This window comes from Agelaius phoeniceus, chromosome Z (genome assembly GCF_051311805.1).
Source record: "Agelaius phoeniceus isolate bAgePho1 chromosome Z, bAgePho1.hap1, whole genome shotgun sequence".
In the NCBI taxonomy this organism is placed as follows: domain Eukaryota; kingdom Metazoa; phylum Chordata; class Aves; order Passeriformes; family Icteridae; genus Agelaius; species Agelaius phoeniceus.
Window position 1 is genome coordinate 15,480,885 of NC_135303.1, and position 27,174 is coordinate 15,508,058.

The window sequence follows — 27,174 nt, forward strand, 5'->3', positions numbered from 1 at the left end:
GAATTCAGTTATTAAATCTGTAGTGTGAAGTTTTAAAAACCCAAATTACTAGTGGGAATGTCTAAGCTACAGTTGGAAATCATGAAAGAAAATAATCATGGTAAATAAACGAAAGTATTTTTAGCCAAAGAGAGTAGTAATAAATATTGATTTTAAAGGATAAGTAAAGAATTTAATGTATACCTCAAAATATTCCACTACTGTATTTCAGTAATAAAAGGAGAAACAGCAATGGAAGATTATTTAGAAGCATTTAAATAACCCTTCAGCCAACTTTCAGGAGATTACCTCATTGATACTTCAGTTTCAAATAATAAACCTGTCATTTGCTTTTCTTCTTTTTTTAAAAATCACCAGCATCTTAGTGGTAGTTTCTAAAATGAAAATTTGAACAATTTTCATAATTTACTAGCACTTCTTATATTACCGTTCACCTACAATGAAATACATTTCCTGTAGTCACTCTTGCCATCTCTTTCACACCATTAGGCTCATTAATCATTTAAACAAAAGAAAAATGCTCCCTGCATTACTGAATATTTATATGTCCCTTTATTCAAACACTTCCTTACAGTAAATACAATAAATTTCCCAGATATAGATGGAAAGAGGAAAAATATACTTTTTTTTTAAATGAGTAGGCATGCAAACACACTAAGTTAAATACCAGCATGTAAGCATCATATGTCTCAAATACTTAATTATATTAAAACAAGGAAAATACTCTACTTACCTGACCAGTACTGATGGTTGCCACACTGATTTCTGCTGCTCCTTGACCTTCATTCTGCCTCTCTGTATCATGGGAACCTGCCTCATGCTTGCTTTGAGGTGCTCTCTGTTAATACAAGAGTTTATGAAATTACAAACAGAAATGAGGTACAATTTACCATTCAAAGCTTCCTTGGCTGTGAGCACATCAATACTGCATCCTCAGGAAGCCACTGAGCAGCACTTTGCATTTCATAACCCTGAGCCTCAAAAATTAACAGCCGAGACTGAGCGCCTTCAAAAACTGCGAGATGAAAGAGAAGCATTTCCTCTGAGGATTACAGCCCTGCAAGACAAAGGATCTGCTGTGACACACAGCAGCACCATTTTCCACCAGCTGTGCTCACATCCCTATCAGAAATGTAACAGAATTGGAGCAAACGACTGTCTACTCTGCTGGACACGTGATCCCTGCTTTTACTGGGGACCATGGCCAGCACTGTTCAATTAAGCTTCACGTTCAAAGATGAATAATTTCTGCTTGAACAGAAGGATATCTCTACTATAAGAATATTCTAAATGTCAAGGACAAACAGTGCAGGAATTACCACTTTGACTGAAAAGAAATTTATACAGCCTGATACTGATCCATCTAAAATTTTGTCAAAATAAATTTAACTGACGTGGCAAGCTGGTACAGAGAGGTTTCAGTTCCTTTAGGAAAACAGATTTTTATACATCTACATAAAAACTAAATTGGTCTTCCTGATGCTGATAGGCATTTAAATGAGCAGTTATGAAATATGTGAAGTATCAAACATCAGCTATTAATAGGTTTAAAACATTTCAGATTTTCAGAAAGACATGAATAATCCATGGAAATGGCTGAAGTTTGGAGTTGAAAGCAATATTATTTTCTAAGTATTACTTTTGTTGCCAAGCTTCATTTCACATACTGAAAGGCTACTACCTAACAGACAACACAATCTTAATTAATTTGTTTAGCCACATATGGTCTATGTCATCCAGTTTCTATGTGGCTCTGCAATGTTTTTGAGCTGCAGAGCCTAGCATAGCACAGTCTGCCTCATCATGCTTTAAGGATATTTATCTCTGACTTTTAGCAATACCTCTCTTCAATGTACACGCCCTGAAACATCTTTGGATACTCTCAGTCATTAAATTCATACAGTATCACTGGCATAAATAACTCTGTTTTGTTCATCTAAGACAGAAGAGTCTCACTTAACATTAAGCAGAATTTCAGAAACCACTAATCAGCACGTGAAGTAATTAATCTAGGGAAAAATTCAAAAGTGTAAATATAGTTTAACTAAATGAATAAGGTATGTAAAAAAATGCAGGCTATTATACAAACTAGTAATGTGAGGAAATTGGAAACAATATAGGTTAAAAATTCCTTGACGTTATACCTTCACTTACAGAAAATAAGCCACAAAGCAAATCTCCAAGTATTTTAGCACACACAGTGTTACTTCTTTCTGAAATCTGATCTAATTTTTCACCCTCTCTGTCACTGTGTATAAAATGAAACTGCTATTGATGCTCATACAGTAACTGAAGAAACTCAATACAAGAGTCGGGCACTCAGTTAAGGTCAGGCCTTGCTGTACATGAAGTGAATTCAGTATAATGCTAAATTCCTGTCTCACAACACACTTCAATCTTGAATAAAATGTAATTATGAGTTTGACAAAATCAAGACAGATTTTTCCAGTCACTAAATGACTGCAAAGCATGAAGAAAGTAGTACTGGACATGCCTAGAGGTGAAAATCTGAATGGTTCATTAGCAGGGCTCTGACCCACTGGGTCACTTGAGAGGGAATACTACTCCTTTTCCAAGAACACTCCTGGGGATTGGGACAGGGTGGTGAAAATGGGGTGTATCTATTAAATAGTTCTGCTGCATCCACAGCACAGACACAGAGATATTTCATTCCCTGACAAGAAAAGTTTCTGCTCTCCTTTAACACTTTCTGCTTCTATTAACATACATTTGTTTTCTACAAGCTATTTAAGAATGAGATACTTTCCCATTTCCCTTAAGCACTCTGAAGAATATGCCAATACAAAATGTAGTCAACTCAACGCACAAATTAATTTGCAAGGCAGTTTTTAACAGTTACTAGCAGGGCTTATCTGATTTGAGATGCAGAATGTGCTCAAAACGTACAAACCCATTACTGTCACATGAGTTATCAGCTGGACTTGAACATCAAATCTGCGAATTCTCAGTGAAGACTCCCTACCACTTCAGCCACTGAAGTAATTTGAAGTGAACTGTTCTCTTAATGCAGACTGGCACAAAAGAGTTAATAACAACACAGGCAGCAGAAAGCAGGTTATTAGTTGAAAATGGAGTATTTATATAAATATGTATTATTATAATGTATAAAATGATTAAACATATTTATTTATTACATATGAAAATAGCACATATCCATGCAGATGGATAATGTAAAAATATTTTTGTATAGATACAGTATTACTGTAAATAAATTAATATTCATCTGACAGACTGCAGATTAATGGTTAGAAAGGCCATATAACCACTGAAAGTATATCCTCTCCTTCATGGTGCCTTTTAACACTCAACACAGGACCTGTGGAAGAAAATACAGAAGCCACCAACCACATCAGCAAAGAACAGCATGTGAACAGCAGCAGGCTCTGTAAACCCTACGTGAGGCACAGCAGCCAGAGAATGGCACACAGGTCCCCTGGGTTAACCTGTTTTGAAGCATGACTTTTGAGGAGGCCTCAGCTGGCTTTGTAACCCCTGCCATTGCTGAATTTTGGCATCAGATCATGAAAGTCAGTTTGACAGAGTTCTCTTGTTTGCTCTTGCAGCAAAATTGTGGGAGACTGCATGTGCTGATTACAGGGACATGGAGCTACTCCTTCCATCGCATTTGCCACAATGTTCTACGTGCTTCTGAAGTCAGCAAGAATTATCATTATCAGTTATTAATTTCCATGTATTTATTAGTAGAAAATTATAAACTCTAGCTAGCACACTAGACCTTGACTGTTTCTGCTAAGAAACCCAATTACAAATAATTTTACCTAATGCTTTGTCAACCTGAGATGCTGATGCTTACATATTCATTAGGAATTGCCATTACTCCATATTAAACACAATAGACATACATGTATAATTAAGAGATATATGAGAAAATGGAAAATGCAACAAATGAAACTGTAAGAAATAATTTTGCTACGGTTGATTCGAAGACAAAAGAAACTCTTGTGAGAAAAATGACTGAGAATGCTCTTGTCCATCACAGTATAAAACCTGCTGAGCATAATTTCAGGAAGAAAAAAATCCATTACATTTTATCTACGGCAACACTGCCCAATGGAAGTATTTTCAAGTTACAGATATTATGAAAGAAGGGCTTGTACAACTACTGCCAAAAATTTCCTTTTTCCTTTTAAATAATTTCATATTGTACCCAAGAGCTGAAAATTCTTTCTGGACAGGTCTAGAATAATTTTTCTAAAATCATTCATGAGACTTAGCAATTTGCCAAACCTTAAAAATGTGATAAAATGTGTGTGAGAATTTTCTCTGCTCATTGACTCCCAAAAGCTGATTTTACGCCATAGCATTATATTTGGTCTTACTCTTCAAGATATATTGCACTTGGGTTCCACAGTGACTGGTATCACCACAGGGCCTACTGTATCAGCAGATAAGCTGTGATATTTATTATTGTTGTTACCAGATCTTTATAACAGAAGGAGCATATTCAATTTGGTTATTGGCACCAAAAACCAGGAAATAAACTCTCCAACCAATTTACCAGCTCAGAAAGCCAACATTTCTTTATTACCAGTGCTGAATGCATGGGGAATTCTGCTCAAAGCATGCTCAGTAACAGACTAACAGACCAGGGTATATTCCTGAAACAAATACATATTCATCACATTTCCTGAATATATGCATATATGCTAATTATTTTCATGGACTTATCTGGATACAGTTCAGATTTTCTGATGAATCTTTTCTCCTTGAGAGTATCTCAAATATGTGATCATGCCATAATGTACTTCTCTTATCATTCTTTGCTGTCACACAGAATCCTTGTTCTCAAAACTAATGTATCAGCTAGTACATAATAATTACTGATATAAGTAAATAAGGAAGCATTAGTTGGAACACAACTTATTAGTCACAGATGTAGGGAGTTAACACAAGGCTTTGCTAATCTCTGGCATTTGTACTAAGCACTGAATGGTACAAAACTAAGCATTAACCACAAATACAGGGATCAAACCCTATTGTGCTAAGGTTAAAAGAATTTTCCAGCTTTTCCCCACTACTGTATAGACTTCTTCTCAAAAAAATATACTTATTCAGTATCAGGCACTGGATAAAAATATAAAAAATGTCTCATGTTTGTATTTTTCAATTATATGGACTTCGCAGTGTTACTGCACCACCAGACAATTTCAGATCTAGCTGTTCTCTGTAGGAGATGGTCATCACTCGGAAATTACTAAAACACACTGTAAAGTATTAGGGTGTGTCTTGTGACTGCCTCCTTTACCACCATCAGCATGCTGGTAAGTCTGTCCTAAAACATGTAACTATGCAACCAGATATCCAAACATTTTCCAGATAAGACACATCATGCAAAAATTTCAATATATCAGACCTTCAGTGTATGAGGCAGCCAAATGATTTGGCAGGAGTGAAAAACTATGAAACAACCTTTTTTCTATAGTTGCATCACAAAATATTGTCTTTCTTTTTCTACCAGAGTAAAAGATAAACACTCTGTCTGACTATATGAGGCAAAAGTATCTGTTGAGAGGCTGGTCAACCAGGCAGTGAGAGCATTACACCAGAAATAACAGAGGACAGAAGATAGGGCTGGCAAGCAGGAGCCCTGGCTGATGGGAACACAAGGGCAATGCACACAGCTGAGATAAGAGCACGTCCTTGAGCACAGGCGCGCAAGAAGAACAACGTGCAGCACAGCTGCCTTGCTGGGAACGCTCCCAGGCCTGTGCTGGGCAATGGGCATGGCTGGGTGCTGCTCTCTGGCACATCCCTGCACTGCTGCTCAGGGAGCAAGCAGGAGGTGAGGGACAGGGATGTGGACTGAAAACTGCTGGAATAGCTAGCAATCAGGGGGGTGCAATCAGTAACACAAAGTACAGCTGGAAGCAAACTGAGTCCAATACTGTCCAACATCTGCATGCTGGGACATGGTGTACTCTCCTCAAGCTGGAGAAGCTGATACAGCATAGGGTTCAGCTGCCTTCCAAAGGGGCCTAGATGGGTGGGTAGAATGGGCTGAGAGGAAGCTCAGGCTGTTCAAGAAGGGGAGTACAATGTCCTGCATCTGTGAAGGAACAACCCCAGGCACCAGCACAGGCTGTAGCTGTCCAGCTGGGAAGCACCTGGAGGTCCTGCTGCGCCATCCTTTCAAAGGTCTTGAGGCAAAAATTCCAACACTGTCCTCTGCTGCAGTGAGGGGCATACTGTCAGCAGGGCCAGGGAGGTGGACCTTCCTCTCCCCTCAGCATCCAAAGTCCTGTTCAGGCCTGCCCAGCACAATAAAGCTGGATTACGATTGATTCACTGAAACAAGTCCTCTGCAGGGTTCAGCAGTCCTTAAAGGTCCTGAGCATCTCTCACACACAGAGAGGCTGAGAGAACTGAGCCTGTTCAGCTGGAGAAAAACAAGGCTCAGGGAGATCTTGTCAATATCTATAAACATCTGGACTGACTGATATCAATAGCCCAGGCAACTTTAATTTCACACACTACGGTCTGCATCACTTATAAGAATTTATTTCCCCCCCAAATCCTGGAACTATGAAACAAGTGGAAAATTTCCATTTACAAAATGGAAAAATATACATCCTTTAGTGATTCAAATGATGCTCTGAGCTTTTTTTGTAGTTATTTTGGGTGAAGGCAAGTCATAAAATATTCATGTCAAACACACAATTTAATTTACCAGTACAAGAAATGGAGTTGACATTCTAAGTGAATTTCCACGAGAGCAGTTTTTGCTAATGGCAATTACTGCTATGGACTTTGTAATTTACAGGAAACATCCTGCATTTCTTAATATAGAACCCTGTACTTAAACACTAAAATATACCAGGTTTCTATAATGAAGTCTGACAGAAGCTCTATTCATCCTTTTTTTACATCTTATCTCCTTCAAAAGACAAACAAAAATGAAGGTGCTTATCACAGATTCATAATTACAAAGGCATGTACAACTGATTGTTTTAATTATTTCTAAAACCAGGACTCAGCCTTCATAAGCACATTGCACATTGACATTTTCAGTGAAATTTCAAGCTAAACTTTTAACTTACAGTCCTCATACTACTGTGGATAGAAGCTCCACAGTAGTACGAGGACTAATCCAAGTATTCCATCCTCAGTTCATTAGAAACAGAGCAAGTAACAGTCCAAGAATATTGACTACCTGATTGTGACATCAACAGCTGATGGGAATAATCCTGCCTACCACTTTATTAAAATATTTTGGGTTTTTTAGAGAAAATACACATCCCACAATAAAAAAAAGCAAGTTATTGCTCACTAACCTCTGCTTCAGCTGCTTGTGATTGCAGGAGCTGACGTATACGAAGAATGTCCTTCTCAATTTGTTGAATTCTGGCCACCCTTGCCTGAAATGAATGGATTTTCACATTTAATTTTGTTCAAAAGCTCCTTTTACTTACTGTACAGAGTGACAGCATGAAAAGTTCTTGGCAAATACTGCTGACTACAAAAATACATACTTTAGTAGATACAAGCAGAGGTACTACACGCAGTAATTCATGTGTTCTTTGTAATGAAAACAAGCAAGGGAATAGTTGGGGTTCTAATAACACTGAATACTCATTTGGATGTAATAGGTTGTCACACAGCACACATTTAGGTATTTAAAAATGCTCCCCTTAACTTGCACAATATTCCTGTTTCTGAAACTGACATTTTATGCAGATCTTTGGCATATTACTTCACTTTCATCTCTAGTATCAGAATTTTACTAGCCTTTTAGTGATCTGAGAAATATTTTTATTTGCAGAGTGTCTTGGAAGGTATGAGACCCTGACAGATTTTTATTACATTCAGTTGCTATACTGATGTGAGAATTTTGCTTATGCCCAACCTTGGATGATTCTCTGCTCCTACAAATCTCAAAGAGTTTAACAGGCTAAGTATATATATATATTAAAAAAAAAATCTACATACTGCTTCTTTGGTTTATCTGGGATTTTACAGACATCTCTGAATCAGTCTTTTACAGGCATATTGCTACACATTTCCCACTGCAACCATTCTGTGGTAAGAACAGGGAATATTAAGAGACTCCAAATGTAAAAGGATACACGTACTCCACACAAATTGTAGTGAAGGACAGGATGCATTATCAGTCTGTAAAACAGTCAGTGTATAACCTTGATAATTTAATAAATTCACATTATTTGACTTTAAATGTGGGCAGAAGACCAAACTGATTAAACAGTATTTTTTTTTGGTGCCATGGATAGATTAATAAAATAGACATATTGTTGAAAAAAGTTCTAATGCCTTTATTTGATTAACATTTACAGTGCTATACTAGAAAAGCAATCTAGTAGACACTGCAAAGATCAGCATTATAACCGACCTTATTTGACATGTTTATAATCTGAAAATGGAAATAAGATGAACTTTCAAAAGGTGCTAATGCCAGAAGATGCACATGCAATAGAAACACAATGCTATCTAGAAAATTTAGAAACACAAAACATAACCAAAAAATATGAATTACTGAAACACGCATCAGAAGCAGCTGTGGGGAAAACACCATAAGCATCAACATTTAGCAGAGCTAGAAAGGTATAACTTTAAGCTATACATTTGATTTGATTTTGTAAAGCAAAGTATTGGAAAATACAAAAAAGCTTCAGCACAGAGGTAAGCAGATAATTTATCCCACCCTTTGCTCCTAGTTCAATAAATTTTTAAGTATTAGAAAGATAATAGAAAAATATTTTGGTAATATCTGTATTGGTGACATGATGCATGACTGACAAAATACATTTCTCATTGTCCTTAAGAATTACTTGAATTTAATAGAATTATAGAGCAGTCAGGGTTGGAAGGGACCTTGGAAGGTCATCCACTCCAAACTCTCTGCCAAGGACAGGAACATCTTCAAGTAAATCATGTTGCTGAAAGCCTGTCTGACCTTGAATGTTTCCAGGGATGGGGCCCCTGCAGCCTCTTGGCAACCTTTTCCAGTGTTTCACCACTCCCACCATAGAACATTTCTATCTTGTATCTAATCTGAATCAACTCTCCATTAATTTTAAGCCATTACCTTTTCTCCTATCACTATTCCCTGCTAAGAAGTTTCTTATAGGTCCCCTTTCAAGCACTCAAGAGACACAGGTCTCCCCAAAATTTCCCATAAATCAAGTTTCTTTCTGTGTAACCAGCAATGTAGCCAATAAAGGGCATCAAGAATATCGGAGTATCTTTATATATGCACCTAAACACAGGAAAAAAATGTTGTGCAGATGAAAACAATTAACTACTGCATGATTTGCCAAGTATTACTGAGTCCTCCAAAGGGACAGGAATTCTATCCACCCTTTCCAATTTCAGTCCAGAGATTTAAACATCAGATCATACTTCTAATTAACTTTTTTCTAGTACAGGGAAACTGGGGAGTTCCACTAACCAGGACTGTACTTTGTGCCAAACACTGCAGAACAGAAAAAAGGGATGCATTTCTTGCCACAAAGGGGTGAAGCCTACTGGCAAATGGGCAAAACAATGGAACAAGCAACAATGTTCTTAACTTTAGAACCTACTTGAGAAATATCACCTTTGATTTCTATTTGTTCATACTACATTCCCATTTATTATTGTATTTACTTGTAATTTTTATAAACATAAAATAGTTGCAGAAAGTAACTTTACATTTGAAGTTACACATTATTTGGTTTTCATTGCCCCAGTAACATGTCTAACAAAGCAAAAATAAAATTCCTCCACACTCACAGTGAGAGAAAAATAATCACTATATAGAAAGTAAAAACAAGGAATAACATTTTGTTTTCAAAATGTTGTCTGCCTTTTTTGTTTGGTTGGGTTTTTTTCCAAAATAAACATATATAATAGACAAATGCATTAACGGCTTGGTATATATACAAGACCAGCATATAAATATAACAGTGCTGAAATGTTTATCGTGTGAAAGTCCAGGAACTAAATTTTCTTGTATCTTTAGTGTTCTGCTGTTTTAGCCAACTTTTAGAGATCTTGGGATAAATTCTTATAAGAATGGTAATTTAACATAAGAATTTAAGGAACTCTTAACCTCAAAAAAATTAGAGCCTTTTTGTTCTGGCTTGAAAAATAAATTCTATGTGAACATGCATTCAGTCTTAGAATTGAAATATTTTAAAATATATCTTACAGAAATTAAGTTTGCTTCTACTTATAACTAAATATATTGGCTACTTGCCAACTATTGCTTGCTACAGTAACAACCTTTGAACAAATAAAAAAAGTAAAAATAAAACATCGTTAAGAATGTTTTTTTCCTTTTTTTCAAGTAAGCACTACTATGCGAAATTACTGGCTTCAGAGAATAGTTACAAGTTTCTAAGTTAGTATAAATCATTAAAGTAGCTGAAATAAACTGCCAAAACCCTTCTTTTTCATCTTTCTGAGCAACTGCTGGGCAAGTAGTTGTGAACAATCTTCATAGAAGACATCAACAGTGAGTTGCTGTGAGTTAAGTTGCTTCAGAAGGAAACAAAGCCAAATCATGCCACACTAAAAATGGGAGAAAGCCATTGTTTCAAGGCTCATGAGAAAGGGCAGCCACAGAAAGAGCAGTGACTACCTGGGCAACTGCAGGTTACCAGCTCCCTCACAGAATAATCTCTGGGACTCTTAATTCAGAGATGTCTGCAATGCCAGCCTTTATGTAGCTGAAATATTCCCTCCCTCCAGCCTACATTTTGCATAGTATTATATATCACTATCAATTTGGGTGGAAAGAAAATATGGAGCGGAAAGAAAATGGTAAAACTACTAAGCTGAATATCCTTGCCAAATACAGAAGCTTCATTTTGCAAATTTAAAGATCACAGTGAAATAATGCAGGAATTGCTCTTATGTATTTGTACATCAGTGAGCTTCTACACATTTTTGGCACTGGTCCGTGGCAGAATGAAACCAAGGAGAATTACCAGTTAAATTCACAAGAAGCACATGTAGAAGTAGTTACTTTGTATTCAATAATCTATATATAATCACAATAGGCACTGTAATTTCTGCAAGTATGTAAATGTTACACACATACAGAGAGAGAGTGAAACAGCTGTGACAGAACCCATGTCAAACATTAATTCAGAAATCCATAAAATGTTTCAACAACATCTTGGCAGCATTCTTCCCCCCACCAAATTTAAAACCCCAACAATCAGGGAAGAAGCAAATGCATGGTCAGCTTGATTACTTCCATATAGTGATAAAACCACAGCCAAGTTGTGTGTCTGAATAATTTCTTTTGATCCCTGCCTGAGTGCATTTAGAATGCTGCCAGCAGCCTAGCCTGCTTAGCTTATTTCTATTTAGCTTAATTCATCTTCCTCTCACTTAAGCCTGTTAACAGCAGCAGAAGTTTCCCAGGAGTTTTGCTGCCCACGATCTTCACCTGGGACAGGCTGACACAAAGTGCACAGCTGAAACTGTGGAGGGCATCACCCCTGCTGATAAACCTTGGTAACTGCCTTACAGCTCCCAGATCAGAGCCAGTGACTCCCCCAACACACTGAACCTGTGCCTGTCTGAGAATATCAGCACAGACAATTCTCTGCACAGCCCTGCACACATAACCCAACAGCTGCAGGGTATCTCTTTGGCTAAATACTTTCAACTGTAGGAATTTTTGTAGAAGTCCTACTAGATTACTCACTTTAAAGCAACTATTTTGATTACCTCTTGTAATCAGAACAGCTGCTTTACTTTAAATGTAAAGCCAAATTAGAAATGTTTCTCATGTAGCAAAATTTTGTGTTGAGTCAACCTAGTGAGGGAGATAGAGCCTAGGAAGACTTTGTACTGAAAAAAACTGATTATCGTCATTCACCAAAAAAACCCCAAATCTTACTAAATTGGTTATTTAATACGTCTAGAAATGCATGCTAATAAATAATTCAAATTGTTCTCCTACTATGGAGGATTCTTTTTTATAACCAGCAACCAACTGATTATTTAATTTATGATTTGCACATGACTGCATTCTAATTTATACTTCCAAATGGGTGGGCCATGTGGTTAGATATGTACATATCCTCATCATGAATGCAAAACAACTCCTGGTGAGAGCAAACAACTTCCAGATATGTATGTGAATTACATTTTACTTGAACATCTTGTTATACATCTTTTCTGGCTAAGGAAAATTAAGAACAGTAGCTGGATTTTATTTGACATAGAAGCATGAAGAAATCCAGCAAAAAGATGAAAAATTAAGCAGTTGCAAATACATTGGCTTTTCTAAAGCTAAAATGGTAGTGAATTGTAAGGAAATTATCATTAAAAAGTATTTTCTCTTGGATAAATTGTCTACATCCGCTGAATAAAAAGGATTATTTACAACAGGCAGATGAGGGTACTTTTTGCCGAGTAATTACTTCCTATGTTCTGATTCATATTTGTATATTTGAAAGGCTAAGTGCTGCGTTTACACACAGTTTAAAGGTACAATTACCAATAATTTAATAAATATGCAGGAAAACCTTTTCCCATGCTTTTAATGGTGAAAGACAAACTCTACCTGTGCTCGCTTCTCCATGTCCTGACAAGTGCCCAGTTGTTCCTCCATTGCAGCTCTGATTTGCCTGGCCTCGTACTCCAGCTGCCTTCTGGTCATATCTGTTTGCAAGGAGAACTGAAACAAGAGTACAGGGAAGGCATTTTAGCAAATAACATTGATGTAACCAATGTATTTCTCAGAACAAAAGGCAGAACTATTACTTTTCTACAACAAATTTCATAAACAAACAAAACATAGTAATACATTCTTAGAACATGACTGCATTGTGAAAAACAAGTACACAGCAATGTTCAACGAGTAGACTATACCTGAGTTTTGTCAAATGACTAAATATAATAAGCATTGAGAAAGTATAATTGCTTACAGGAACACATGCCTGCTACCAACAAAACTGTGATGTGTGCCATCAGAATTGGCATTTTCAAAAATATTCAGATGTATTAAGCTACTGCACATAGTGGTGGTATTCATACTGCTGCTATTTATATTATTTCTAACAACCCTGTGAAAAGAGCCCAAGTGTTAAACCCAAGAGCAGCAATACAGCCTAAGGGACTTTTGAACTAAAAGAAATTTCAAGGCAGGAGCAAAGCTCTTCACTGGCTTTGGACAATTACTCAGTCTGTAAATAAATGAGTTTCCAAGAGCAGTCTTTCCAGAAGACTTCACCAAGGTCAATTCAGAAAGTCAAAACAAGACAATCATCTGCAAGGACCAAATGGGACCTGTCATTTTGCTGTGTCTGGCCTAAGTAGTAATGGATATAAATTGCCAAAAAAGACCTTTAGTGTAGACGTTAAGTAATGCATTCTAATCCTAAGAGCAGCTAAGTGAATTCTTTATCCATGGAACAGAGGAGACAAACTTAAAAACCTATGACAGAGTGACACAGAAACAGCTGACAGTGCTTTGAGAATGGGTTGCAGTTCCTCAAAATCTTTTTCAGGCCTTCTGCCTTGGTTCTGGTGCTCTGCTAAGCTCAGCTATGACTCAGTGTTACTTCTGCTCACTGAAGAAGTATTTCTGCCGTCTGTTTCCATTTCCAGAAGGTTGACTGAACCTTCATCAGGTGTGACTCTCTCAACCACACCTTCCCAACTCTATGTGTGAAGGATGCACTGAAGATACATCCATGTTGCTGACATCTAACAGGAAATCCTGCATTATGTGGGATATCAGACATCTTTATTATCCCAGATAACAGTGACTTGACTATAAATACTTTGGAGACACCAAGGTAAAAGCTTACAGCAAACACCTGCATAGGCTATAGAATCACTTTACTGATTGTTATAAAAAACCAGCTCTTGTGTACATTGTCATATGCTAATATTATTCTCAAAACTAGAAAAATCCACCAAATAAAAGAACAGGGGAGAAGAGAGTTAAGGAAGTGTACTGACATGCAATTAATTTGTCACAATGACGTCTTAATGTTCCTCTCTTTTCACTGACATGTATGAATTTTGATGTGTAAAATTCTATATGAAATGCATTACTTAGGCTAAGTTATCATTATGTACTGAATGAAAAAAAAATTTGGAACTAAAGTGATAGTAGAGAATGCCACCAAATTAATAAAATACAGACAGCATCTAAACAGAGACTGTAGCACCAGACACCTCATCAAGCACTCAGAAGGTACTTACATTTTCAGTAAGGGGAAGACTATCAATTCTTTTAGTCAGGTTCTGAAGCTGGGCGTAATACCAGTCCTTTTCTTTCTCTTCCTTCTCAAGCTCCGCAAGCAGCAGAGATCTATTAAAAGCAGAAGGAGGAAGTTTCTCACCATTAACACCTCATTTCCATGTGGAAGTTTGAAGAAGGCACTAAGGAGACATTTAGCTCAGTTCCCTGGCCCTGGCTAATCAACCTATCCACTCCTCTGTGCTAAGCATTTCAGGTCCTCATCTATGAGAGAGAAAAATATACATATTTCTCAAAAAAACCCACTTCAAAATCCAAAGCCAAGAGACATTTTGTGAAAGCAAAACCAGTTATTAGTGGTGTGTTAACCTGTATCCTGCTTCTTTCAAAAATATATTTTGTATAGTGCAAACATTTAAGAAAAGGTCTGTCAAAGAAACATGTACAACCCTCAATCCTCAATTACTGAATCGAGAATCTTCACCTTTGCACTGTTCTTTTACTCATTCTGTCACCTATAGCAACACTATGGGTAAAGCACACAAAACAAGCCATTTCTATGAGTGTCTAAAATATTTTAAACCAGTATTTTCCAGCAAATGTTATAGACAAGATACATTTGCAGCTGTTAGAAACTTTATTTTAAATGGGTATCATAAGCACACTGCATACCTGAGTAATAACTGGGAAAGACAAAATGAGTAATATATGTAGACTACCAGGGAAAAAATTAAAAATTTCACATGCTACTTTATCAATCCTTCATGAACTGAACTTTATATAATTCTAAATCTTATGAATATAGTAAAATAGTACTCATGTCTACAACACTCCTCAAAATAGATACTAAAATTTTTTTAGCAAAATCTGTCTAGTAGGAATAAACAGAAAGCCACTCTTTTTAATATGCAAGTTTATTATTTTCTTTCTAATGCTTTCTGTGAGTATTGCTCTCCCTTCTGATGTTTTAATATTGCTCATTAACAGAAATTACAAAAATCAACATTTAGCCAGAAGACAGAAAGATGCATACAAGTTTGCCCACTATTATTTTCCATCCCTTAACTTTTGCATCCCTCTCTGGCTGTGGCAGTTCTGAGCAAGAGCATATGAACCTTTACAAAGCACACAAATACATTATAAATAATTACCATAAGTCATTAAGGAACAATTACACAGCATACAACAAAAATACAAATTTCCCCTGACTATTTTGATCATGCATCACAGACATTATTTGAGATAGTAATCCATCTTCCACACAAAACAAAGAAGAAAGAACTTTAAAATTTGTATTTAAAATAATCTGTTTGACTTATTTCTTGCTTTAAAAATATTTCAAGCTAATTTTGATGATTTAACATTTAGTCCATATCCTATACAAGTGGCCTGGCCTGCCTGCAAATGGAAAATTGAATGAGAGGATCCCTCCCCTTCAATGGGAGACTGGAAAACCACATATCTAAGAGTGCTAAATGTTTGTAAACATGAACAAAATTACATAAATTTCCAGACTTTATCCAATAGTCACGTTGAGACCTTTTTGTTTTAAGGATGCCAAGGTTTACAATAAAAATGATTGAAGAGAAGTAACAATTACCATAATTTGGCAGGTAACTGGAGCAGTATCACAGGACAGCCGTAATTCTTCAGTCACAAGGATGTGACTGGCAGAAATTCTTAAAGTCCTTTAGACAGACTGAAGGCAAAACTAATAGATGGTGCTTGGGAAAAGCTTGTTGAGAAAGCTTTTTTTGCCTCCCACCTGCCCATTCTCTTGCCACACAGCCCTAGTGCCTAATCTCTGGACAGAGTGGAATTCTGCATAGTTTCCCTTTTTACCACCTTGAGTGCCCAGGCACCAGTTGTGTCCAGGCTGTGAAATAAAATTTGCAAAAGCACAATTAATGCAATCCTTATAAAAAGTATTTTCACTTTTGAGGACTTGCAAATGTGAAAGGACTGACTAATTCTGCCTCTGGATGTCAAAGAACTGGTAGCAGAAACCGGAGGGATTACTTTCAGCTAAGTAAACATGTGATTAAGTTCCTCTTATGAAATGCAGGGTATTCAGTATGTGAGACAGTGTGTCATTCAATCTGCTTTGACATGCACAATGGATGCTGGAAGCAAGAAAATAACTTAGGAACCATCAGTGCTGCATAAATAACATAATGCATGACCCAAGGGTGACTTGTTAATTTAATATTGTCATTTTGTCTTCTGAAGTGATGCTTTATTTGGGATTACTAGTTTGGTATCACTGCTCTGTAAGAATGCAGGTTTAACAGTCTTTAAGTTCTCTCAGCACAGAACCTGAAAGGTTGCTACAACAGCAGGCTGCACTTCAGTTTTCTTGAAAATAAGCAGCAAGAAGCAGCAGTTCTCTGTAGATGTGTCTGATAAGCTGTTCCCCACGTTGAACACTACTCTCAGATACTACTCTAACCAGAAGTACAGCTGCTTCTCAGCCTCCTGGAGCTTCTCAGGGTTAGGAGAGGATTTTAAGTGGAAGAGCTGCTACTGGTAATGAAAAACAAGATGGAAAAAAACCAGTGCAGTTATTCCATCTTTTTTATACCCCCAAGATGTCTACATTAGGACTTTTACTTTTTTCATCAGAGAAAATTCTGTTCTGTGTCATACCCTGTTAAGTTCACGGAGAATTCAGCAAAGCAAATGGAGAAAGCTTTTGGAACTTGACACTATTTTTATAAGTTAACAAAAAGTTTTCAATTTGAGCTGTTCTTCTGAAGGGTGGGTTTTTCAAAGATTTCTCATGTGGCACTTCTGAAGCTTCCAACGATAGAGGAAGCAGAATGAATGCAGAAAACTCTTGACTTCTTTTGCAAGTATTTTCTGCATAATTATGTCAATATTATTCCTGGCTAAAAGGGAGAATAGAAACAAACTATATGCTACTCTACTTGCATTATGTAAATTACAACTATAATTAATACTTTCACTTCACTTGGTGGGAGATAAAATAAAATCTTGAAAAGCATTTCTGATGCTGTAAAGTTTGAGGTAAGTTTTACCAACCAGCCAAAAGATAGAAAATGCTCCAAATCAACATTAAAGAAATAAAAAAGGAAATGGCATAAACCAGAAGGAATAAAGAAGGCATACAAACATTTTCATATAAAATATATAAAAATATAATAAATTTCACTGAAGACTGTCATCTTTAGTAGCCAATTACAGAATTTAAAAAGGTGAGATTATTAAATTTGCTAAATTGCCAAGGGCAAATACAAAAATTAACCTGCAGTATACTCTGAAAAGTTTTGTTGTTGATATGATGCTCTTACTAAGTATTCCTGGAAATAGCCAGAGAAAGCAAGAGCTATTTCATTATTAGAGTATTCTAAACTGGCAATTTAAAAGCACAGTGCTGCCACTGCCCATTTTTCTCTTGGTTTTTTTTTTTCTCTTTCTTTTTTTAAACTTTAGAATTAGAGGAGAGCCAAGCAAATATGTGAGATATGTGCCAATAACTTAATCTTTATTCTGGCAGGTGAATCAATTGATAAACTGTCTTCCTCTCAGAAGTTCACCTTCAGTCAAGTGCGGTGGGTTGACCCTGACTGGATGCCAAGTGCCCACTGAATTGCTGTAAATATTTAAATACATAATTTAGTCCTCCCACAAACACTGTTGCCCATTAATAGCATATATTGTGCCAGCCTGTTAAAGTACTGAATGGAAATGGTCTCCTGCTGCATATGTCTGGAAAGTGTTATTTTATTCCAAATTATTTTAGTCTTGTCAAGTTCAACAAGTTCTTGAAAGTCTGTTTAAGTGCAAAAATCCAAACTTGATTAGCAAATATATACATTTAGATACACAGAAATTTAGTAAATATGCCAAACAAGTTCATACACAAAACACGGGAAAAGAAGTGTTTAATTTTAGAAATGGTAGTGATTTTAGATGCACAGTCCTATGCCCCTCCCCCCTAAGATTTGATTCATTTTTGGCTACCCAGGATTCTTATCAATGCCCTTCATGCTTCCACATGTACCCTGAAACAGCTTAAAGAACAGAGTGGTTTTGGATTATCCATCATTTCACTAATAATGAAGCTAGATGTGATCTGGCCATGCCTCCATACATCCATCTTCTCCACAGCACAAATATTTACCTCATCAGCTACAACAGTAACAGTGTCTAAGCTACTCTGAAATTAAATATCCTCATCCCTTTTCTCCAGTGTTATTCGGAACACAGACTGGTTCACTGCCAAGAAAAATGTCCTAAAAACTATCACCTTAGAATCCACCATGATGAGGAAAGATCATAGATCATAAATCAGAGGTGCTAATCACCTTAAAGAACTCTGGCTGCTTAAAAATACTGCTTGTTCCAAGTGAGCAGGAGTTCACTGGAACCACACTGGAAGTTCCAACTGTGTTTAAAGATTGTAGCATCACCCATAGTAAAACATAGCACTGGAAGAATATAAACAAATGGACAGTTTGTTAAGACAGTAAATAACATACACATCAGACTCCTGAAGACTGAGGTGAACAAGTAGATAGTTTCCCAAATTCCTAAATATTCTTATACAGTTCCTCAGGAAACTACATTTTATGCAACAGAACAAGTATCATTAGTGGTGGTCCTGGCTAGGAGAAGGTAAAAAACAGTGGCTTTGATAGAACAGGCTCAGTATGGACCCATGGGAAGTTACTTTTATTCTCCTGATAGGACAAAAAAACTCCAGGGACCTAGATCTTGGAAGAAAAGCATTGTCCTTTCAGGTCTTGGCTGTAAAAATTTTGCTGATATTCAGAGAAAATCCTTTAGAGGAGGGGTTTCTAGAGGGCTATCCACAAAGCACTTGTTACCCACAAAGCTTTTCTATTACAACTTCAAATTGGATTTTTCTGCTTGTTAATGTATACTGGGCATAAAAATACTGTGTTCCAGTTTATTTGGTTTTGCAGCCCACAGCTTGGTACCCCATCCATTAAGTAGGACCAAATCTTTAAGAAACCTTGTCTTGCAGATGGGCTTCTGAAAGCACCTGGTATTTCAGTCAGATTCATTTTAAGAAATAAAGATGAATTCAGTGGAAACAGCTGCACATCTCTTACTTTGCATTTCCCTTGTAAGTGACTGAATAAGTGCTACAATTCTGTATTATGACCTGAAAGTATGTTCTTCCTATAAATGGGTACCACTGCCTTTCAAGAAAAGAAATTCCAGGATTTTATCAATACAAAATGTCTGATGGGAACAACACCTTGAAGATAAGAACACGTATTTTGTTCAGCTGATATATTTGCTGAGAGAGTAAAGTCACTAGGTAAATGTCTGCTAATAGTAAATAATTGATAAACCAGTTATGGTACTTAATAACCATTTGCAAAAGAGAGAAAACTATTTCACCATCATATTGTTACAGCTTCAGCATTTATCAACAGTGGTGAGGAGATATGGAGGGGGTTAGAATGCTCCACCCTCGCTATTTAAACATATTTCAGACAGTGACAACCTGCTTATCAAAATAAAAAGAAAACCTTCAGCCAACAAAGAGTAACAATGAAATGCACAAATGAAGAAACAGTAGAAATTGAATGATACTTCATTATTTTTAAAATATTTTTCTCCATGTGCATCTAAATAAAACGTAGATTTCTGGTTTCTTACCTGTCAAGGTAAATGACAGGTAAATACACCACTGATCAAAACCATATTCATGATAGCTAAATACTAGGTGTATCAGTAAGCTTCCGCATTAAAATGAGAAGTCAATACATACTGGAGGAATAAACAAATAAATTTACCTTTCTTTTTCTAGCTCTTCTAAGTAACCAGTGCTTTCTCTGCTTCCATTCATAAAGCCTCTTCTTGGAAATGACCCCATGGGGACTGGACTGCACTCCCCTGAGCGGCTCGACACGGACCCTTCCCGGCTCCCATACGAGCGCACCGACATCTTTGGCCTTAACTTCACCCCAGCAAAGCTGGTGCTTTCCAAATTCAGTTCTGGATAATAAACAGCAAACATTTTTCAGAGCTGAAAGTTCAGTAGCACAAACTTAAAAGATCATTTCTATCTTAATTTCTTACTTTCTGAACGAATTCATGAGCTTTTTTACAGCAGCATTTTGCACAGAAATGCAGTGAAAATACTGTGAACAAAAACAACGGATACAGTGGACTTGGGGAACAGCAGTTATCTGAGCAGATGGCCAAACTACAATCCTGGCAATCAGAACAGTATCCTACAAAAGCCTGCCTGCCTCCTTCTTAGAGGACTTAAGAAATGGGCAGGGTTTTGCATAAACATCATGTGAATTACCTTGTGGCCCACTTCCTAACAATTTCTTTTCCAGAGGTCCTGCAAATGTTTCACCATCATGTAACAGATGAATACCCTGTTCATCACAGGGGTCTTAGACATCCCTATGAAATTTCTGGGTCAGAGGCAGGGATGATGGATGTATACAGGGAGTTAGTGGTCTGGGCTTGCTGGCACTTCCCATACAATGGGATATACACATTCCAGCACGTGCTATAGGGAAGGGACCATAAATTTGCAGAATAACAGAAACAATTTCAGTAATATGACATGGAGAGGGCAGGATATGCAAACAAATATAGAAAATTGGTGGAACTACACCAACATTGACTGTTTTTTCTGAAGAAACAAATGTGAGTTATATCAAATGCAATTAATATGAAATTCTAGAGTTACAGTAGCAAAAGTACATATGGAGACTTTTTTTTTCCATGAGGATGTGTCTTAAAATGTTTAGCAAAAATATTTAGGCACTGAGACTATGCCTACTTATCAAGCTCAGCACTGAAAAGAAGATACAAACGACTTTGAAAATGTTACCCCAAACTATAAACAAAGGACAAAAAACTAACCTACTTAAAACATAATTCTAGATTTACCTTTAAGTCGTTCCAGTAAGTCAATCTGTCCAGAAGATGTCATTGCCTCATCTTCAATACTTCCTTGTAGCTGTTTCAGTACCTCCTATAAGAAATTAAGCTTAATTAAGAAATCATTACAATAGTAACACACAAGGTAAATGCATCCTATCCTGCCCTAAAGTGCACACTCATGTAACAGCTGCTGAGACACTGATGTAAATTATAATTAAATTATGTATGTGAGCAGTGATCAAGTGTCATAATTTTAATTGCCATCAGATATATTCTACAATGTTTACGCCAGCACTGTCATGATGTAAAGTGTATCTTTCATAAACCTATCTGGCAGTTCAATCTACTGGATTATTTGGAAGTTCTTCTCAAAGTGAATAACAGTTATTTTGAATTAAGCACAAAGAAATCAGTCAGTCTTGTAAAAATAAATTTTGGATATGTAACTAACAGAAAAGCATCTTGACTAGAAGCAATCCCCAGGATGTGTTTTCTTTGAGGCCCTAGCACCACTGTAAACCCACAAGAAGACTCATGTTATTCTTACTAGAAATGCTACCATTTCCATGCCTGTGAGCAAAAGATTTAGGTTTCCTTCATGGCACCTATTATTTGTATTATTACTACTTCTATTTCAACCACCCTCAGGCCCACCAGAAAGAGATGTAGACTCCATCATTCAGCTGAAGCTTCAGATCCAAGAATACTACCATGTGCTGTGCATGCTAAAATTATACATCTGAAGGAACATAGTTCTGATGTACAAAAAAATCATAGTCAACAATGACTGTTACACTAGAGGGGCCTGTAAGCCCCCAGGTCCCAAATGCTCAGTGGCCTAAATTCACATAGAAAATTAAATGCAACTTAATGAAAGTCTTTTCAATATCATCATGACAGATGTATCAATAGAAAGAACAAATAAAAGACTGGCTACAAGGCAAAAAGCCCTTATTGGAATTTGAAGTACCATTTTTCATACTGAACCACAGAAAATATTTTTAGAAGCAGCAACAGTCAGGAGATGAAACCAATTCTGAATAATGGAAGGTATTCTGTAATTTTCATACATAGACCCTGTATGAAAGGGTCTATGTACGAAGGATTGTACTTTTGTTTAGATCTGAAAACTAATGAATTCTAGACAATTTAAAAATATGTCCATACCAAAGTTTTGCTCTTTTAAGAGTCTAGTATACCTTACTGTCAATATTAGAGGGTTTTGCAACTTACACAAAAGGTACCTTTTAAATGCATTTTTCTCTTTTCAAGAGGAAAAAAAAGCATATACGAAAAGGCATCTACGAAAAGTCAAGATTTTTTTTTAAAGCAGTGCAGCAACGAGCTTTTCTGTATTCCAAGTGTTGTTACTTGTAACTAAAAAAAAATGAGGAGAGTAAAAGGATTTTGAATACAGAACTGTGCAGTTCTGGGGAAATAATCTCAAGCCCTAAAGTCAGATAAATGGTAGCAGCCCAAGTGCTGCAGCCTCAGCCATGCTGCTCTGGGAAGAAGAATTCTGGAGTACAGACACCCAAATTTCCAGTTTACTGATGGAGTCAAGATGTTTGTCCACATTCATGTCCTAGTTTGGACAAGTTTGATGCCAGACTTCCATCCTCCCACACCAGCTGTACCTGGATTCCCATTGCAGATATCTTGGAGCATGAACCAAACTCCTTTTGGATCCAGTCAAGCCAGCAGTTACACCCAGGACTGCTGATGGGCATTCACTCCATGGGACCAGGCTGAAACTAGTCCAGACAAAATACTCTGATATATAGATTGATTGTGTGCTGGGTCCTCAAGACAATTCACCGACAGAGCTTCTCCTACTGCACTGCCTGTTAATGTCAGCTTTGCCTTTAGGATCAAGCCTGGGATGATAAAATCCATACTCTTGGAAAGACATCTTCCCTTTGCTTGTGCTTATAAGTATGTTCAAGGGGACCCTCATCAGCCATATGGCCCAGCCATCTCTATACGTAACATCTGCCCTGTCAGCAAAGGCAGACAAACAACTGATACGGTGTTTTTCAAAGAAGGGCTCCTGCACTGTGTGATGCAAGAGCAGATCTGCAGACAGCAGTCTTGGCTTAAAGTCTAAAGGGCAGTATGATACGTGAAGTGGTCTTGAGAGAGTTTTGCACTGTTGTTGGAAACCTGTCAACTCAGATAAATATAGAAATAACTAATGGATCATTTTTCTCTGAAAACAGCACTGTTTTACAAGGGAGAAACCTAAAATCCCACATCTCCTTCCATTCCCTTTTTAGTAGCCTCTCTCTCAAATGTGTGACACATCTGCTGTTTCAGCATGTTCAGGATACTTCCCTATGTAATGAGTCTTCCTGCTTTAAGAGCCAATATGAGATGCTAAATGGAACTACCATCAGCTTTTCCTGCCCTATCAAATTACATGACTGAAGTGTCCAGTCAGCAAGGAACTGCTCTTTTTAAAATACTGGCAACAGTTAAACACTAGCACACTGGATCACCTTGCTCAAATTTTATGTTTCAATTCAAACTTTAAGTTCTAACTTTTAGTTTTTGTATCATCCCCTTTTTCCTCCAACAGCACATGCACTTTTCTCAAGTTAGCTTTTCTGTATTTTTCTACGTTTCTTTTCTACAGCGCTATTGCTAAGGCAACAATGCCATTACGAGGCTGTGACATCAACTTTAAACTCCACCACAGTACACTTCAAAATCTAAGCTGACCACTCAATAGGCAGTTAAATAAAGGAGATGAAATTTTTAGAGCAGGAGATGCAGCCCCTGGGCCAGGTACTGGTAGAAAATGAGGCTGTGTGCTAAAATGACAAGTCAGGGAATTTGCGCTTTTACTTGAACAAGGAACAGAGCCATTTTCTGCAATAATCCTTCTGGAGGAAACATGGCAAGTTACCTGTTACTGTGCTAATAAAAATTTTTATTTATTCACTATTTATAATCTAGGATTCAACAGTAACACTGTTTACATGCACATAGTGCTTTGAAATAGTATTTTTCCATGATAATTTTATATTAAATTTGATATCATGTTCGCTAAAGCACAAAATAGTCTCCAAGGTTCAATCAGTATCTGTTTATTATTGCAAATTTCAGTAAGTATTTTAAGTAAGTGGTATACAGCATTATTAAGCAAACTGTTTACTGACTTAGCAGTGACTTACTGAAAATATACACAAATGTAAATCTATAAGAAAAGGCTCCAAGGTTTTTTCTGTTCTTTTAAAGAATGCAAGTCAAATTATTTTAGTATAGTATAAGTATAAGTATAACCTAGTTTATCTTGTTCTGTGCAGAAGTACAAAAGAATGTTTCTGGAAATGGAGCAGGCCCTATGACTCATCATCATTTAAAAGGGTTTCTGTCTTCACAGTCTCTGGACTGGGAAGTACTGAAACATTGTCTATTTTTTGTCTGGTTGGGTGGGTTTTTTTGTTTGGACTCTGTGAATATAATCCTGACATAAAACCCACATTATGAATTATTAAATAAAAGAGATCAGATCTGTCAGCATGTAAATGCACAACTATGGTAAATAAAAGCACCTTAACTAAAAGTAGATGCACCCAGCTAAGTGGTAAGGGTTCTTGTAAATAACATGGCTTAAAGGCTGTAAACTTACTCAAGCTGCTAATAAGGAAAGGAATCACAGAGGAATAATGCTTACAACGGCGGATTTAAAATCCCAAGGAGTTAAGACTTAAAGTGTATTCCATTTTTGGGAACTTTAAGTATAAATATGAATACCTACGACTATTTCAAAATATGGTATATGTAAAAATACATTTTGATGACAATTCAGATATGTTTGGTCTTCTGTAAACACTATTCTCTCTCCCCCACCCCTTAAACATTAAGCCTTATTACTTGTATTCACTTTTGTCATAGCTATGTGGATTCAGTGAATGACAAAATCTATGAAAATCACAATGAAAATTAAATTTATGAAACTCCTGGATGCAGGACACCAGATACACTCACAGGCCAGTTATGCTGGTTACCACTGTATTTACAACATTTGAGTATAAAACCAGGTTTAATCCCACAAACACATGAAAGTGTTCACAATTTCAGAGAGCAATCCAACATCTATTAGCAGCATACAGGAGGGGAATATGCATAATGAATGAATAAAAAATCATGGTTTACCAAATCAGCGTTATTTTTAAATTACAGTATTTCTGACCACATTGGTATGCATAATTTTAACCTGGTATGCTGAAAATGTAACATAAAATTTCTAAATTTAAAGTAATTTTTGACCTCCGATGGAGCTGAGTGTTGTTTCAATTACTATTTAGAAAAGCAGAAAAAAAGGTAACATATACTCAAAGAATATCACTCAAATTCCACAAAACCATTAAATGTCAGAACCATGGTGGAGGGCGGGGGGGTAGACATCAGAATACTATTTTTTTTTTTGAGATAGTAGAAATTTTAAGTTCAAGGTCTTATATGACCTGTCATAACTACATGAACTAGACAGTGCATTAATTCTGTCACATATGGTAGAACATTCACAGCGGCTGAGAGAGTGCTTGGAAGGAGCTCTTTGCTCCTATACATTTTGGTGAATTATGCGGCTGCTTAATCAGGCTTGCTGGGAGCCCTTCTAGCCCTTCAAGTGCAAAGAACTGCTCAGGATGCTGAACCCTGTAGCCAGGTCCAAATGATAATATCATCAGTGACAGCACTGCTGACTGAGGTGGAACACTGGAGCAACTCAACTTTCAACCTTGCAGAAAGAGGAATGCATTTCTTATGTGAAATGATGTTGTTCATTTTAATTTCCAACAATGTCATTTTCTAAATGGAAAATATTCACCCAGTGTCACCATGCTCAGGAGCTGTCACTTGCTATAACCACTTACAGAAGACAGTACCAAGTTCTCAGTGCAAGTACACTGTCAGGTCAACTAAAATTATCTGATTTTATGCTCAGAAAGAAGGATGTCTAAAGTAATGGAGTTAACTATATGTATCATCAGCTTAATTTCACCTAAATTCTAAAAAGAAAAGTAAACAAATATTTTCTTTAATTTTCCAGCCAACTTGGATCCTGTTAGAAACTTAAGAATTGCAAAGATCTAAAAATATTTCTTACTGTAAAATCATAAAAACACACAGATCCACAATATAAAGCTGTTGCTGCTTCTTTGCAGATTAAATAAATTCACTGATATTTAAAATATCTGTGTTTTGTAGAATGCTAAATGACTTTTATAAGCACATTTTTAGTTCATGTGAGCCTAATAACATCCCTGACTGCATTAGATGTGCCGTCACTGAATTCCCAGAATTCATCACTTGATACATTTTGTAAGAATTAATTTGGCTTATGACAGTTTCTTCCATTAACACATTCGATTTTACTGAATGATCAATACACATCATTATTTTCAAAATTACTTCTGTTTTGGAGGATCTAACTATTGTGCTATCTCCTGTAGAATCTCCCATGCCTATCAGTGTTCTAATTCCCTATGTCACTTTATCCTGATGTGACTTCATGTGCTTTCAGAACGACATCACCTCTTCCCTCCTGAAAGGACTGAGTGCATGGGGCACAAAAAAGCCACAAAAAACATTCTGCAGATGCAAAATCCAGCTAAGAGCAAATAAAATAATTTGAGAATGAAGATGAAGGTTCTCACTAGCGGGGAAAAAAATCATAAGTACATATAATGTTTCCTGTGATTACTGCTTTCCCTTGCAAGACTTCAAAAGTTCAAGTGCTTGCATGCTGGGTAAGGATGTGTTGAAATTATTTGAAAACCAGGCAGATATGAAAAGGAAAATACTGGGTGAATTCACACAGCACAAGTTACAGAAGCTCAGAATTTAGCACCTATTTCACAAATGTTAACACAGACAAGGAATGCTACTGCTGAATCAATCCCTTTTCTCCCTATTTGTTCACCAAACAATGCATTTGCTAAAAAAAAAAAAAAAAGAGAAATAAGCATCATTTCACTCCCAGACAAGACCAGCTATTATCATGTACGCTAAGGCTGTTCATTCAGGCAGTCGAAAACAGCAAATTTGAAAAAATC

At 36.7% G+C, this 27,174-nt stretch overlaps 1 protein-coding gene across 4 annotated transcripts in view; it reads right to left on the reverse strand.

Annotated features, from left to right (window-relative positions):
- The window catches only part of APC (APC regulator of Wnt signaling pathway), a 93,915-nt gene that overhangs the window by 24,930 nt on the left and 41,811 nt on the right, over positions 1-27,174 (reverse strand). For all 4 annotated transcript variants that reach the window (XM_077171492.1, XM_077171491.1, XM_077171493.1 and 1 more), the window contains 6 exons: positions 21,116-21,200; positions 19,999-20,200; positions 14,209-14,317; positions 12,560-12,673; positions 7,314-7,397; positions 734-838 (listed from right to left, as the gene is read on the reverse strand). In XM_077171492.1, coding sequence (XP_077027607.1) covers positions 734-838; positions 7,314-7,397; positions 12,560-12,673; positions 14,209-14,317; positions 19,999-20,200; positions 21,116-21,200 — 699 coding nt within the window. The remainder of the gene's footprint in view (positions 1-733; positions 839-7,313; positions 7,398-12,559; positions 12,674-14,208; positions 14,318-19,998; positions 20,201-21,115; positions 21,201-27,174) is intronic.